Genomic DNA, 16,102 nt, shown 5'->3' with positions numbered 1-16,102 from the left:
GTTCCTGTCCCTTCTGGTGTCTTCCCTTCTGCCAGCTGGTGCCAAAAGGAGCCCTGGGCTTCTCCTTTCTACTGCGGGCTCGTGGAGCAAGGAGACACCCCAGGGCTCCCACCAGACCGTGCAGGGAGCTACAAGAGAGAAGCAAGCAAACAAAAAAATCGCTTTATCACTCAAACCCTAGTTTCCAAGTGCACTGTTGTTCCAAACAAGCATAAATGAGAGATAGACGGGGAGCTGTGAGTCACGGGTGGCTCCCCCTCACGGCTTACAAAGCAAAAGAGGAAGAGAAATCAAGACCCGGGAGGCTGCGCTGCTGCCACCACAGCTAACCTGCCGAAAGCTCTCTGAGCCCTGCCAGCCTGCTCTGAGGAAGCCAAAAGCCCTCAGAGGAAGGCAGAGGTGACCCACAGAAAGTGTCCCCGTCCCTCTCCCCGCGGGCTGCCCCAGCACAGCACGCTGCTGCAGCACTGCCGAGTGCCCGCCGACGGCCAAAGCCAGGCACACGCAGACGAATGCAGCAGAGGAAAGGGTAACAGCAGAATGAAGCCCCTGCACACAGGCACTGCCAAATTGTCCAAAGGGTGCCTGGCGTGGCTCAGGCCAGGGTGGGCTGCTCACCTGCACCAGGGGCTGGGGCTGCTCAGCGGCCGCAGGACGAGCAATGCTTCTGTGCTATCTGCATGCTGCTTCTGCTGCTCCACAGCCCTCCCCGCAGTGACGTACCAGACAAATACTGTTACTTATCAGTTCTCCCCAAGAAGAGAATTTTACAAATTCCTCTCCTGACAAACGCTGTTGAAGACTGTCACTTCTGAGTGCTTGCCCAGGGCCTGATCTGGCCAGCTGCTTAGTATCAGAGTGTTTTGTGCTCTCCAGCTTGTGATAAGCATCTGGGCAGGCAGGGTTAAGGTCAGCATCCCAGGTAGTCGCAGTCCTGAGGAAGGTCTCGCATGCCTGAAAGCCTGGCTGTTTTTTACAATTATGTCAGCTGGGCTAATAAAAGTGATTACCTCTTTCTACCAACCCTGCCTTTTGCATTGATCCCACAGGCCATTCTTCAAATGTCACCCAGCAAGGAGGGAGCACACATCCAATTATAAAAAGAGAAAAGATTAGCGTGATGACAAAGCAGCGGGGTCAGTGGTGCGGATGTGCTGCACGAAACAAATGAGATGTGTTTCTGACACCTCCAAGCCCAAGGAGTCCAGAAGGACGCATTTTGGGGTGGGATGGGGCTCTCAGCAGTTTAGGAAGCATTAAAAGTGCAAATTTAACTGTCTTCCTAACCTCTCCCCTGAGGTTTGGTATTATATCTGTTTAAATAAGAAGCCTGGAAAGCTAATAACTACTCAAAAGCACAGATAAAAGCATGCAAACCTCAAAAGCAACTCAGACTTTGGGTGATGAAATTTATTTTTATCTGGGCCAAAGTCCTGCCTTTGTTTTGAACCTGTGGTCACTAGTCCCACTTGCTGTGGGTCACAGCTGCATAGTCAAGGGCGGAAATGAACTCAAACCACGGGCCCACCCTGACACACCTCACATAGGTGAACAAAGATTGCCAACACAAGCAAGAGCTGCAGAATCAAGGAAGAAAAATCAGCCTCTCTCTCCTTCCTCCACCACACCCTGTTAACCAAAGCAGAGGTTCAGGCTTCTTTGAATATGGTACAACAAAGACAAAATGTTCAGATGTAAGCTGGGCTTGCTGATTTCTGCACCCTGGGCCACAGAGAGAGATGTAGGACTATTACCAGGGGCGTGCAGGACACCAGTTGTCTTTGATAAAGCACTTGTTATGAAGCAGAGAACTTAGCTTTGACTGTCCCAGAGCTGGTGTTTCCCACCAAGTCGCCAAACCTGCTTCTCCTTTCAAGACTCAGTGCTTCACGCAAGGATGAACATTTGTATGTCTATTAGGGGACCTAATGCTTTTTGAACGCTTTGGTTTGATATCACAGTATTCACAGATGTTAGACTAACCAACAGGAGACAGCACAGCAAACTCACCAGATTATTACCAGAAACTTACCTTGAGCACTTTCTAGAGCTTTCTGATCATCTCTTAAAAAAGAAGGGGAAACAAGAAGCTGAGGACAACATGTAGTTCCCACATCTTCTGCTTTTCCTTCCCCTTTCTGCTCTGCTCTCCCATTATTGCATCTCATCTGTACCTCTGCTTTTCCAGCAGCTTCTTGCCATGCTGCCGGCCCCTGGGCAAAGAGGGGGGGTGGGTACCTGTGTGCACAGGAGCTGAGGAACGGATATGGCACCCGGCAAGTGCTAACTGAGCCTGACTCTGCATGTGGACCAAACCCGCAGTGGGTGTGAAGACTGAAAGCCAGTGGAGTGCTACAGACTCACACTGGCTGGTTACCGCTGTACCTGTTGGTACCCATGTGAAATGTACGGCCCCATTCATCTCAACGGTGGGCAGGGGAAACTCCTGGTAATTAGCTAAGGTCATTAGCACTGCACACGTGGCTCCCCCAAATGCCCCTGCTTTCCAAAGGCTGTGCCTGTCTGCAGTAGGAAGAGGTGCCCTGAGGCTCTTCTGTTCACATCTCTTCATTTTTCAAACCTCCAAAGCATGCAGAAGTACAAACAGCCCAGAGAAGCCACAAGTTAAGGAAGATCCCTGCCTAGACAGAAACCTCATACCACCAAAATTGCCTTTCATCTTATTTCCTGATTCCAGCACCTCATTTACCCCTCTGTTTTAAACCACAAAGCTTCCTCTCCATACACCCAGCTCTTCTCTATAAATAACCTGCGCGCAGATGGGGTGCGACATGGACACCTAGCGGGCTGCGGCACAGGGCCGGGGGGCGAAGGCTGCTCCCCACCGCAGTCCAGCTGCCGCAGCCGGCACCCGGCCCTTGGCACTGCGGCACGGCCTTGCCATCCGGGAAAAATGAGGCAGAATCGGGAAGCCCCATCAGATTTGGGCTGCTGATGCGTTTCAAATAAGATTTAACATTACTAACTGTTTAATTGCTAACGAAGGCAGGAGTCCTTCATTGCCTCTGCCGTGGGAGGGCCACGGTGCAGCGCCCAATGACCTGGAGCTGCTTCTGGTGCAGCCGGTGGCATGGGGGTAAATCTGGGCAAAAGCAACTCTTTCTATTCTCCCTTCCTGTGGCACAGGGCAATTTTAGAACCACAGTCTTCAGGTTTTGCTGTCGCCTCTGCAGGTCCCCTGGGGCCTGCAGGCAGCATGATGTGTCTCTGTGGGAAAGCAGCACGAGACTGGACAGTGTCAGTACAGAGCAATGGGCAGAAATGAAACTCCAGCAGCAGCGATATCTCCCATTAGGTTAAAAGGAAGTTTGCAGGATTCCTTAGTCCTTATTTAGCAAATTTGTTTGCTTTGGAGGGAAATACTTGTGATAGTGTCTGGAGCTAACCACATGCCTGGGTGCAGCGTGGTGGACTGCAGTGCGCAGCAGTTGCTCAGCCTCCCCGCCTGGCCAGTGCTGCTGGGACAGTTGAGGGGTGTCTGTGCCCTTGAACAGCCCCGGGGTTCCTGGGCTGGGCTCTAGCACCAGCACTCGGATGTACCCCTCCACCCTGGCTGCCTGGGCACCTGCTGGGGTGTGCTGGCCTGAGGCTGAAGCCACAGCAACGGTGCTGGGCTGGGGGCTGGGAGGCACAGAGACCTGGGTGACATCCTGGCATGAAGTGTCACTGGTGAGGACAGGGCTCTCGGGAAAAGCAAAACCTGGGTGTCCAGCCAGGGACACTGTCAGCACCAGCATCTGCGGGGTTTTCCTGGTGCAGTGTGTCCTGGGGACACCCCGGGGCAGGGAGCACGCAGGGTGCATGGGTGGGGTGGGAGGTGTGGGGACACCCCGGGGCAGGGAGCGCACATGGGGTGCGGGGGCTCATGTGGGGCAGTGGGTGCAGGGACACCCCCGAGGCAGGGAATGCCTGTGTGGCACCCGTAGGTGGAAGGCATGGGGACATTGCAGAGCAGGCAGCGCGTGGGAGCGTGTGTAGGGTGGAAAGCACAGGGACACCCTGGGGCGGGGAGCACGCGTGGGCAGGGGGGGGCGTGGGGACACCGGGGAGAGGGGGGGAAGCACGCCTGGAGCAGGGGGAGACCACCATGCGGGGAACACACGTGGGGCGCAGAGACACCGCGGGGTTGCGGGGGGGGGGGGGAGCGCGCGGGGCGGGGACACGCGTGGGGCAGACGGTGGTGGCGAGGGGGCTGCGGGGGGGTGCGAGGTGCGCGCGGGGCGCGGCGCGGGCTGCCATTGGCTGTGGCGGGCTGATGTCACGGCGGGTGTCGCTATAAGCTCCGCGGCGCCTAACGGGCTGGGGTAGTCGGGCGGGCGCGCACGGACGGGACGGGGCGGGACGGGACGGGAGCGGAGCGGAGCGGTCCCGTCCCCGGCACGCACAGCGGGAGCGCCTCCGCACGCAGCCCGCCCCGCACCTGCCGTCCCATATGCGCGGTTCCCGGTGCAGCGCTGCCGCGGAGGAGCTCTAGGCAAAGCCAAGCCCCCGCCGCCTGCCCGGGGGGCTGTTGGGGGGGGCCATGGGGGTGGCAGGCACCGAACTGCCCGGCGGCAACGTCAGCGCCAACCAGAGCGCCGCCGACCCCACGCTGTCGCGGGACGTGTGGATGGTGGGCATGGGGATCCTCATGTCGGTGATCGTGCTGGCCATCGTCTTTGGCAACGTGCTGGTAATCACTGCTATTGCCCGGTTCCAGCGCCTGCAGACTGTCACCAACTACTTCATCACCTCGCTGGCTTGCGCTGACCTGGTGATGGGGCTGGCCGTGGTGCCCTTCGGCGCCAGCCACATCATCATGGAGATGTGGAAGTTTGGGAATTTCTGGTGTGAGTTCTGGACCTCCCTGGACGTGCTCTGCGTCACGGCCAGCATTGAGACCCTCTGCGTCATTGCTGTGGACCGGTACTTCGCCATCACCTCTCCTTTCAAGTACCAGAGCCTGCTGACCAAGAGCAAAGCACGCGTGGTCATCCTCGTGGTGTGGGTGGTCTCGGCCCTCACCTCTTTCTTGCCCATCCAAATGCACTGGTACCGGGCAGACCGTGACGAGGCCATCCTGTGCTACGAAAAGGACACATGTTGCGACTTCTTCACCAACCAAGCCTATGCCATTGCCTCCTCCATCATCTCCTTCTACCTGCCACTCGTGGTCATGGTATTTGTGTACGCCAGGGTCTTCCAGGTGGCCAAGAAGCAGTTGCAGAAGATAGACAGGAGCGAGGGGAGGTTTCACACCCAGAACAAGGAGCAGGAGCAGAAAGGGGGAGCTGGGCACCGACGTTCCTCCAAGTTCTTCTTGAAGGAGCACAAGGCCCTCAAGACCCTGGGCATCATCATGGGCACCTTCACGCTGTGCTGGCTGCCCTTCTTCATCGTCAACATCGTGCATGTCATCCAGGACGACATCATACCAAAGTACGTGTACATCCTCTTGAACTGGCTGGGCTATGTCAACTCTGCCTTCAACCCTTTGATCTACTGCCGGAGCCCGGACTTCAGGTATGCCTTCCAGGAGCTGCTGTGCCTCCGCAGGTCCGCCCTGAAGATGTATGCCAACGGCTACTCAAACAGCAACGGCAAGAGCGACTACAACGAGGAGGACAACGGCTACCCCCTGGCATCGGACAAAACCTGTGAGCTGCTCTGCGAAGAGGGGTCCTTCCCTCACCCCGAGGACTTTTTGCACTGCAAAGGTACCGTACCTAGCGGGTAGCCTCGCGACGCGATGGGCTCTGGCGTGGCGCACATCGGTTATAAGGAGGAGCCTTTCACTCTAAGGAAAAACACCCCATAATAATAATAATAATAATAATAATAATAATAATAATAATAATAATCCTGTTCTAGAGCGCACCTAAAATCTAATGGCTGCGAGAAACCTAAAGCTCAGCAAACCTCCTGCAAACAGGTGGGGTTGCCTCGGGCGGGCTGCTGGCAGTGTACGTATTCGGGGGCACGGCCGTGGGTCCCTTGAGCAGAGGTGGTGGCGGTCGTGGGGAATTTAATGCTGTGCAGAAAGCTCGATCCCGGAGGAACTTCCTGGCGGTGGCCGGTGTTGAACTACCTCATGACCTTGCTGTTCGCAGCCGGTGGCTGCGGCGGGAGCTCCGTGCAGGGCGGCGGGAGCGCGGTCAGGGCTGCAGCCGCCCGGCCCGGCGGCAGCCCCGCTTGCGGAGCCGGGAACCCCGCGGGAGTCTTCCCGGGTCGCTTCTCACAACTGAGCCGGTGGCCGTGGGACCCTTCCCCGGCCTCGGGCGGTGGGGGCAGATTGTGCTGCCCAGGGGACTGTGCGGAGATGGCACCCAGCCACAAAATCCCCGAGGAAGGGATGCTAGCAGCGGGGCTGAGCGCGGCTCGGCAGGGCTGTGTCGGATCCGCGGCTGTTGCCATCAGTGGGACGCTTTAAACAACGCCCAGAAACAACGAACGCTTTTTTTACCAAATGCTATAGGACTTTCTCCCGAAATAATAATGATAGAAATAAATGGACTGTTTGCCCAGAATGTGAGACTGTGACTGTGGGACTCAGGAATGTGGTCCTGGGAAGCTGGGCGAAATGCTGCTACAACCACAGACCATCCTTTTGTTGAGGCTCCAACCAAAGCTTTTAAACTGCCCGGTTTGTTTAACTTCAAGTCTCAAATGACAGTGAGCCCGAGGAGGTAGGAAGGGAGGAGATGTTTTATTTTCTGTGGCAGACTGGAAGCGCAGCTCTGGCCGCGGGACGGCTGTAGGTTGGTTGGTTTGTTTGTTGAGGGGTTCGGGTTTGGTTTTTTTTTCCCCCTTGCTGCAGGCTTTGCATTTTGTTCCCGGGTTACAAGAGTTGGCGGCGGGCGCACAGGGCTGTCAGGGGGGCGGCAGACACGGGCGGGCAGGTGCGGGCTGCGGGACGCCACGGGACGGGGCCAGGGGTGGCACTGCTGCCGAGGGCTTCCTCTCTGAAAGTCCCCAGCCGGAGGAAAGCAGCGGCCGGGGTGGGAAATGGAGCTCTCCCCCCCCCCCCGCCCATTGCCTTCAACTGCGGCTGCTACGTGTGGAAGGGCGGACCCGAGGGCCGGGAGGATGTGCAAGTGCGGGGTCTTTTCAGAAACACTCGGGAGAGCTGGGGGAAAACGGTGCTCACGGGACCGACCGGCGCTCCGTGGGGCCCTGGTGTCTCGCGGGGGGATGCTCGGGCACCGCGTGTGTGTGGGGTCTTCTCCCCCCCCCCCCCCCCCACGCAGTTCCACTCACCTGCCCTGCACCTCGGGGATTTTGCTTGTGCTGCTGCTGGGGACATGCCGTGGACAGTCCGGGGAGAGCTGGCTTTGCAGCTCAGTGGGGTGACCAGCCACCCGGGGTGACCCGGAGCTGAGTCCCCTAGGGCTGTCACCCCGTCGCTGCAGGCGGCAGGGGGGGTTTGGGGCAGCACTGCAAGGAAGCTGGGGAGGTTGGTGGCTGGGAGGGGGAATAGAGCAGGGTTTCTGGCTGCCGACACCGCTTTTCAGTCCCCGTGTGGCCCTGGCTGTCATGGGTGCTCTGAGAAGGACTTGCCCCAAGCGCTGGTACCCAACAGGGCAGCCCCAGGGTGCGATGGAGGGAAATCTCCCCTAGAACGGAAGTGCAGGGGGGGATTGCTGCTGGCGTCTGCTGCTGCTGCTGCAAGGTACAGGGCAGTGACAAACTCTCACACGCCTCACGGTAAAGCCCCACCTGGCTTTTGTGGAACTGGGGTCTGGAAACTCCTAGTGCTCCCTCTTTTCTTTCCCAAAGTGATCCTGATCCTGCTTGGAAAGGGTGCTGGGAAGGAGGAACAGCTGTTAAGAGCCCTCTCCTCCTCTAGCCCTGTGATGGGTGCTGGCTCAGCTCCGCTTGCAGCCTTTCCAGCTCAGCACTACAGCAGAGGCAGGGAATGTGTCTGAGAGCCCTTCCCTCCTGCCTGTTGCTGTCTGCTTTGATGCCTGTGCCTGTCAGTGCCCTCACCCGCTGCCTTGGTGGGGTTGTCAGCACTGCCCAAAGTCCTTTGAACTTGCGCCACTTGAGCAAAGGAGGGGTGTGATGGCATGGCGTGGTGTGTGAGGCCCCAGGTCGGTGAAAACACTTGCTCCTCAGATAAACATTAACAGGCTGTCCGAGCAGGAGGAGACCCAGCGCGGGGCTGGGACTGGCAGTCAGGTGCTGTTTGCTTCACACTGCACCAGGACTGAAATGCGAGAGGCCGGTGTGCAGTGGGGGCTGTGTGGGTGCACAGGCTGGGGCTAGAGATGCACTTCAGCTCAGTGAGGGTTGTGATTATTATGTAGCACTCAAGGGGAAGTGAAAATTAACATCTTGTAGCGATTGGTATCTCCTGTGTCGTTATATCTTCTGCGTTTTTAACCTTGCCAGGCGCTGGCAGCGTAGGTTAGCGGGTAGCAGGGGCACAGAGGGAGGAGGTGTCCCACAGTGACAGCCAGCTCCTGAGTGGGGGCCGCCTCCAGCAGACTCAGCAGCCAAACTCCCACCGGCTGTGGGGCAGGAGCCTCCAGCATAAAGAAATCCAGTGTCCACGTTGCAGTTGCTGTCTGTATTTTTACTATTATTAACCATTTGCATTTCAGTAGCACATGTTGTGGACCAGGACTTTGTTGTCCAAACAGTTGCTCTATTTGTTTGGCTGGCTATGTTCATACATCAGATGTTGCAACTGTATGTAGCCAAAGCTGAGAGACGAGCAAGTGGCTAATTGCGGAACCGCTACAGCATCCAGAGTACCTGGACGTGGAAGGGACAGGGGACGTTGGGCTGGTTGCAGTGGGCAGTTGACCTCAGTACTCCAGCGCTCAGCTACAGTGTTAGGAAACCTCAGGCTTGCAATGAAGTCTGAGTGTTGAAGAACTGATTTCTTTGCTCTAAGGCAACAGTAGTAAAACCGGTGAAATACAAATTGTGTGGTTCTGAGGGCAGCTGGAATCGAAAGAGAGAAATATTGGAGGAAAAAATGTTATGGCACCACCAAAGCCAAACTTGATAAACCTTTCCTATTCCATGGTTGAAAAAGAAAAGCTGCGTAGAGGAGTCCTTTGGCCTGTTAAAATATTTGATAATAAAAAGATAGTTTTATAGATATATGCTAGGCATTAAAAACTGGAGCATTGAAGTCAGGACACTAGCTGCTTCAATTGATTTTAGGATACTTAGGATTTTAGACTAGCAGAGAGTTGGCTCAGGTTAAATACATCTGATAAGCCACACAGCGGTGACTTCATTTGAGGAAAATCACTGAAAAAATACCAAATTCTTATGGCAAACAGAGCAGGCTAGCTTCCGTGCTGCTGGCTGGAACCTTATGGCCACTGCCACAAAGGTGGATAGAGCATGGGTGGGATACTGTCCACCCCCTGGGTGTCAGGGTGTACAGCTAACCGGAGCTTTGTGGTACATTCACTGCTTTTAGCTACTTCGGCAAAACAGATTGTTATTATTTTTAAGTCTTAGTCAGGATGAGCGTCACAAATGCAGCTTTTGTGTTGTTACAAAATACTGTCCTCGCTGTAGGTCCTGCTTGTGATTCGAGCAGCTGTAGTTTCCACATCAGGGGCTGTCTTTGCTTTGTCCTCCAAAACAGACAGAGTATCGAGAGCTGCTGAGTTATGTCAGTCCTTTGCCTCTTGGGAGCATTCCTGGAGAGCTTTTGCTTTCTGGGAAGCCCAGGCCTTGAAATATAACCTGCTGCTTGCTCCGGCACTGGGGAGGTGTGGAAGTGCAAGGGGAGCTGGAGGAGGGGACGGAGTCTGGGTGCAGATTCCCACTGGGAGCTCGACTTGATCATCTCCTGAGGACTGGCTGTTCCCAAAGCACCTCATATCCTGAATTGTTCAGCAATTCCTAACGCACAGCATTGCCCATCAGTGCACATCGCGTTGCCATGGGGCATCAGGGTGGGCACGTGGAGCTTGGCCTCACCTGCGGAGCCAGGTCCACACCTGGTGACCTCCCCTGTGGTTCAGGTGAAGGTGGGGCCCCGGCCTAAGCACACTGCCAAGGCAGTGGGCACAGCAGAGAGCGAGAGAAGAGACTTAAGTTACCAAAGGCACCCAAATGTTTGAAAATAGGCCAGGGATTAGTAGCGTAGAAAGGAGAGCCCAGCTCCTCTGGAGAGGGAGCGGATGTGTGAGCAGGCACACAACGTGCTCTTCAGCTCTCCCACGTCACAGCCGCTGGGCTTTTCAAAGGGCTTATTTATGTATTTATTTACTATAAGGGACATGTTTTCACTGTAGAGGGGAGGGTATTGACAGGGCTAGGAGTAAACAGCAGGCTGTGATCTGTCTCCCAGAATCTCTTGCCCTTCTGGTATTAAAATGCTCCTGCTGCCAGGAGCCTCAAACACCCGCTCTGGCTAAGGGAAGGGCTTTTGTCCCCCTCCCTTTGCCAGTCCTCTGCCTCTGAGCGTTTGTTTTCACTGGTATGAAAAATCCATTTCCCAAAGAGATGGGTTTATGAGCATGTTCATTCCTCTGGCAGGAGGGAGGATGTCCTATCCTGCCTGTTCCCTTCTCTGCTCTCTGTCAGCAGACAGAAAGTGCCATCGTTCTAAAAGCAGCAGGGAAGCAAAGGTTTCCTGACCGAATGTGGCAGTGCCTGGCTGTGTCCCTGGACAGTGAGGATGGAAAGGGAGAACTGGGGAAGGTGCCTGCTGGTCTGCTCACCAGCATCACCCCAGTCTTCCCCCTCCTCAGCGGCCCCTGCAGAAGCACCCAGCCCTAGTGAGGCACCTCCTACCTCGGGTGACCCACATCTTTTGCTAACTTGTAAGACAGTAACAGTGCCTGCACTTCAGGTTTGCAGTGTGCGAGGTGCAGGGTGGTTCTTCAGGTTCAGATGGGCAAGGACTGTTTTGAAAAGCCACCCTGGCCTTGGACGTTGTTCTCAGCAGTGAGGTGGTATGACCCCAGGCTCCCTGAGACTAGTATTTTGCAAGGATTATGGTTCTTTTCATTGCTGCTTTTACACTTGTCCATGGTTTCTCAGGTCCACGAGTAGGACTGCAGCCACTCTTTGACGTCTTCTCCCTGTGCAACAAAGTCTCTTTCAATGAAAGCATGGCTTTTTCTGAGACTTGAACCCAGCAGCCCGAGCATTTCTTCCCCTTGTTATTCTTTTACTGGAGCTGTTTTGAAAGCGAGCATTAGTCCTAACCTTTCCTCCTAGGGGCAAAGAGAACATTTTGCAAGGAACACACATTAGCCATCATGGCCAGCAATGAGGACACCATCATTTGGCAGCTGGGCTAGCTACACCCTCTTATCAGAGACATTCCTGTGGGGTAACCAGCTGCACGGGGCACCCATGGGGACATGTGGGTGCTTTTTGTCATATTACAGAGTAGGGCAGCAATATTTCACCCAGTGCTGCCTCTTGGGAGATGCACTACAGCTGTTCCTCAAGGGCCCAAGCTGCAGCCGGTGGCAGAGGCAGACCCTGCGGCACAACTGCTCCCTCTTGCACCCTCGGCAGAAGGACTGGGGCTCGTGTTTGCCTGCTGCAGAACAAAGTACAGCCAGCTCAGTCAGGAGCACAGCCGCTCCCCTGGGGTCCCAGTGACACAGTCTAGGTCAAGACAGAGCAGTGCACGCTTGAAACTGGAGTTTACGCGGGAAGGAGGTTATCTCTCCTGGTAAGTGTTTTAAGAGCAGGACACAACCCTAGTTCAGCTGGATTTGGCAGTGGGTATCATCTGCTAAAATCGCTGTGTGTAAGGGTGACGAATCAAGCAGGGGCACTGAACCTCTACAAATGTTCTTCATAATGAAAAAAAGTGGATTTGCTGCTTCTCTATGCATGCAATTTCAGTTTTTCTCCTATTTTCTCACTCTTCCAATGGCAGGAGCATACAACTGAATTTCAGTGCAATATTTCCAGTGCCAGTGAGAGTGGATTGGGAAATATTTACTTGTTTACTGTCCTTGGTAAGGTCATTTTTGCACAAGTGCATATATATTTAGATATATGTATGTATAGGTATATATATCTCCATTATCTATATACAGTGAAATGTAAAGGTGTTTTGTTGTGCTAGGTAGATGCATAGATGAAGATCTGTATGTTCAAAAGTTCGAGTATTTATTGCAGGTCCTATTGATTGACATTGTGTTTAAATAAAGAGTATTTATGGTATGCTTGTAGTCAAGCGTTCTTGCTTAAAAGCTGATTCGCTGGCTGTATTTCCCCCCGTATTCTCCAACACTCTTCCAGTGAATCCTTCAGGGCTCAGAAAAGAATGCAACACCTGAATAGCCTGGTGCTGGCGGTGAGGCACACACAGACCCCCGAGCAGATGAGAATTTCAGTCGTTTATGCAGCGCTTTGAGCCCAGAAACGGTGAGGAAGCTGCGGGGGCTCAGCACCTCGCCGTTAAAGGGCTTCTTTGGTTTTCACCTCTTATGTCAAGGTTCACAGGCAAAGTGGTTTTTAAAAATCCACCTGCTCTTCTGCCTGTTTGGACTTGAAACAGTGGCAGTCTTGGATGGCTCCTGTGGCAGAGCAGGGCTGCTGCAGACACACGGACCAGTACAGCTCGTGGCTTTAATCCTCTGTTGCTGGTCACCGGTGCCAGTGTTCCCTGGGACTGGGAGGAAACACAGATGTCCAGTGCAGAGAGTGTTGGGATGGGAAAGGTGAAACACTGCAACATGTATGCAGGGTTTGTCCGTAAAGCCTGGTGCTGGCTCTGCTCGGCTCCGGCCCAGAAGTCAGCCCCCACGCTGGCATTGCAGCAGGACTGAATGACTCTGCTCCCTCTCAGCTGTCTGAGCAAGGTCTTACCTCGCCTGGGGTGAGCACTGCACACCTTAGCAGGGGTCCTTAGTTGTGGCTCAGCACAGTGCAAACACCGTGCTGCAACTTCTCCAGCTGTGCTGGTTTGGAGCTTGGGCTGGAAGAAGGGATATTGGGGTGAAAGCTGGAGAGGGACTGTTTACCAGGGCATGGAGTGGTAGGACAAGGGGTAATGTCTTTAAGGTGAAGGAGGACAGATTTAGGTTAGATATTCGGAAGAAATTCTTCCCTGTGAGGGTGGTGAGGCCCTGGCACAGGTTGCCCAGAGAAGCTGTGGCTGCCCCTGGCTCCCTGGCAGTGTTCAAGGCCAGGTTGGATGGGGCTTTGGGCAACCTGGGCTAGTGGGGGGTGTCCCTGCCCGTGGCAGGGGCTTGGAACTAGATGGGCTTTAAGGCCCCTTCCAGCCCAAACCATTCTGTGATTCTATGAATTGCCTTGCAGGAATGGGGGTGACAGGAGCACAGTGTGGTAGGTCACTTCTATCTGTCCTAGGTTACTTTATCTCCTAATTAGGATTGGAAAAGCTTCTAGGAGAGGGATCTTTGGAAAAATATCCTAGTCTCCTGGCCTGTTCTCTATTACATGTTGCCCAGCCTTGTTGTCCTGGTGCTCTTATTGCTTCAGGTGGGGATGAAGGAAGAGCATGGTTCATGTCAAGCAGGATCCCAGCCCAGTGTGTTGCAATGACAAGTATTTTGCATTCTTTATGCCACTTAAGACCACAATGAAAGTCTTGGCAGCAGAGGCCAGTGTGTGCCCTGCACGTTTTGAGGCTTCTTTCCAAAAACAACAACCGTGGAGGAGTTGTGCGGCTCAGACAGGGAGGGATTACACCAGGCACTTCCAAAACACGGCAGATGCCCAAATTATAGTAATTTATGGGTTTGTAACTTTGTGCTTTCAAGGGATAGAGAGCCTCATCTAGAAATACAAGCTGTTGCTAACTGCAGGGGTCCTGAGGAGGGAATCACAATTCAGATCTTCAGCATCTGTGGGGGGGGAGCCTCAGCTGTCATCCAGTTCCCCCCACCCCAGTTAAAATGCGACATTCAGAGTGGAGAACATTTCATATCCCATCTTATGGAAAGGTGCTTGATCCTAAGAGGTGCCCAGTCCCTACTTCACAGCACCTTTGGTGATTGCCCTGAGGCTACCAGCAGCCCCTCCTGGCTCTGGTCCTCCAGCGATGCCAAAGGAAAGGCATTAAGAAACTGCAGCAGCCACTGCCAGAGCTACCTGCAGTCTCGCAGACATGACTTCATTGCAGGCGTAGGCAAGAGGAGCAAAGGCAAGAGGATCTCTCACCAGCCCCAGAGACAGTCTGAACGCAGGTCCCCACTCGCACCACCTCCTTGGTGACTGGGGGGGGCTGAGGCTCCACTGCTGAGCTCCACAGCCTCAGCCCAGTCCTGAGAAACACGTAAAGAGCAAACTGCCTCTGGGAAGCCTCTGCCAAGTCCTTTCTCCCTCATGTAAATATTTTTTCCTCTTAAGTGTATGCGAGTGTGAAAAATCCCTCTTTAATCTTTTTTTCTCTCTGGCTGAGGGAAATGCTTGTTCATCCCTGGGTGGGGACTGCCCTCATCTTGATATTTTGCAGCCGTCAGCCGAAGCAAGAACCGCACTGCCGAAAAATTCCTTATCGCCCCCAAAGCCACTTCCTGTCTCCTAAGCCCACTGGCATCAGATCAAATGGTGCCTATCACGATGGGTGCCTGTCAGGACATTGCACTCCTTCAGTGGCTGTTGGATGGAGGTCCCGTGGGTGTAGCGTGTGGACAGCAAATTGGTTAGGCAGCCTTGAAGAAGCCTTCAAAAACAGTACAAAATATCCGTGGGGTTGCAGGGTCCCTGTTCCAAAGCCTGAAAGTCCCATCCTGTTGCATTGGACTCATGTCTGGAAATGCATGGCAACTTTTTTCCCTAGAAAAAATGGAGCAGAAGCCCTGGATAAGTTTCTTGATGTCTGGCCCTGGAAGCAAATGGCTCAGTGAGAGAGATACTGATTTTGCGACACTCAGCAGAGAAAGGAAGTGTGTCTGCATGTATCACAGGCAGTGGAAGCCCCGATATATCTACGTGCAGAGAAGCAGGGTGGAGGAGCTGCATACGTACCTGCTCACTGAGGACTCCCTTCTCACTGTACAGATGTCGTCTTACTCTCCATTCTCCTCACCTGGCTGTCCTGCTGTAAACCTTCAGGTCACAGATTTTCCACTGGGATGCATGTTATTCTGTTCCCGTGCTCTTGTTGAGCTGGACTGCAGTGCCAGATGCAGTGATGTAACCTGGAAGGTAACTCGTGAAATTGGTCATGACAGGGACTCAGTCGACACTCGGCCTATCTGATTACAGAGATCTTTGGAGTGGAAGGTGGGAGGGAAAGAGGTGCTTTCATGGTTGGGCTGGAGGGGTAGGTGTTACTCAGCATGACATCTTTTCTAGCACAGACATCAGAGCAGTGTCTCACCCTGAACGGCATTTTGCTTTGGGTTGCGATGAGTGCTGGTAGGGACCTGCCCTTCACCAAGACCAGCCCTTTGAACTGCTGTAGCTCAGAGACATCCCTCCCCTTGTCTTCACCTGGCAAGTACAGGTTGTCCTCTTCTTTTCAGCTTCATGAAAGTGGAGTCGTTTGTGAACTTGCCAAAGTTTTGCACAACAGAGGTGTTAGCACGCTCCCTGCCATGAGAGACGGGGCCCTGAGCAACATCAGTGGTGGTGGCGGTGGAGAGGCAACGAAGGCAATTCCCACCCAAACCTGGAGGTCCTGCTGTTTCCAGCTGAGATACAAATATAGAGATACAGAGTACAAGTATATACAGTTATAGGTGTGGAAGCGGGAAGGCCCTAAGCTGGGGGCACGATCCACAGCTGTTGGAGTTACTTCATATCACTTCAGCAGAGCAGCTGAGGCGAAGGGGAACTGTAGTGGTGAGACGCATGGGAGGAAAAAGGGGGAGCAGAACCGCAGAAAGACATTTTGTGACTCAGATATAGAAGGCCGTTCCTCAGTTACTGCGTAGCATGATTTGTTCAGCTCTTTTAAAAGTTGTCTGTGTTGTTCCCTGTCCCTCTGGGGCTCCCTGCTGCAGAGAAAGACCCTTCTTAAAAGGGAATCCTCAAGGTACCTATTTATAGTGTGGAAACCCCTCCAGGATACTCATCCAGCCCCGAATGAACATCTCCCCATTGCCGGCAGCAGAGCGATGTACAGGCTGTTCCTCCTGCAATCCCAGCCCCTCCTTCTCAGGGGCCCAGCTGACATTTGCTAGCAGAC

The 16,102-nt window shown here is 54.1% G+C and overlaps 1 protein-coding gene across 2 annotated transcripts in view; it reads left to right on the top strand.

The window, feature by feature from the left end:
- Positions 1 to 4,317: 4,317 nt before the first annotated feature.
- The window catches only part of ADRB2 (adrenoceptor beta 2), a 34,627-nt gene continuing 22,842 nt past the window's right edge, over positions 4,318 to 16,102 (top strand). The window contains exon 1 of one of the 2 annotated variants that reach the window (XM_075766345.1): positions 4,318 to 5,717. In XM_075766345.1, coding sequence (XP_075622460.1) covers positions 4,544 to 5,717 — 1,174 coding nt within the window. In that variant the 5' untranslated portion in view covers positions 4,318 to 4,543. Of the gene's footprint in view, positions 5,964 to 16,102 lie in introns of both variants that reach the window. The other variant, XR_012837699.1, reaches the window with a different exon arrangement.

This window comes from Balearica regulorum, chromosome 14, assembly GCF_011004875.1.
Source record: "Balearica regulorum gibbericeps isolate bBalReg1 chromosome 14, bBalReg1.pri, whole genome shotgun sequence".
Lineage (NCBI taxonomy): Eukaryota > Metazoa > Chordata > Aves > Gruiformes > Gruidae > Balearica > Balearica regulorum.
The sequence above is the reverse complement of the archived record's forward strand: the minus strand, read 5'-3'. Positions and strand labels throughout refer to the sequence as shown.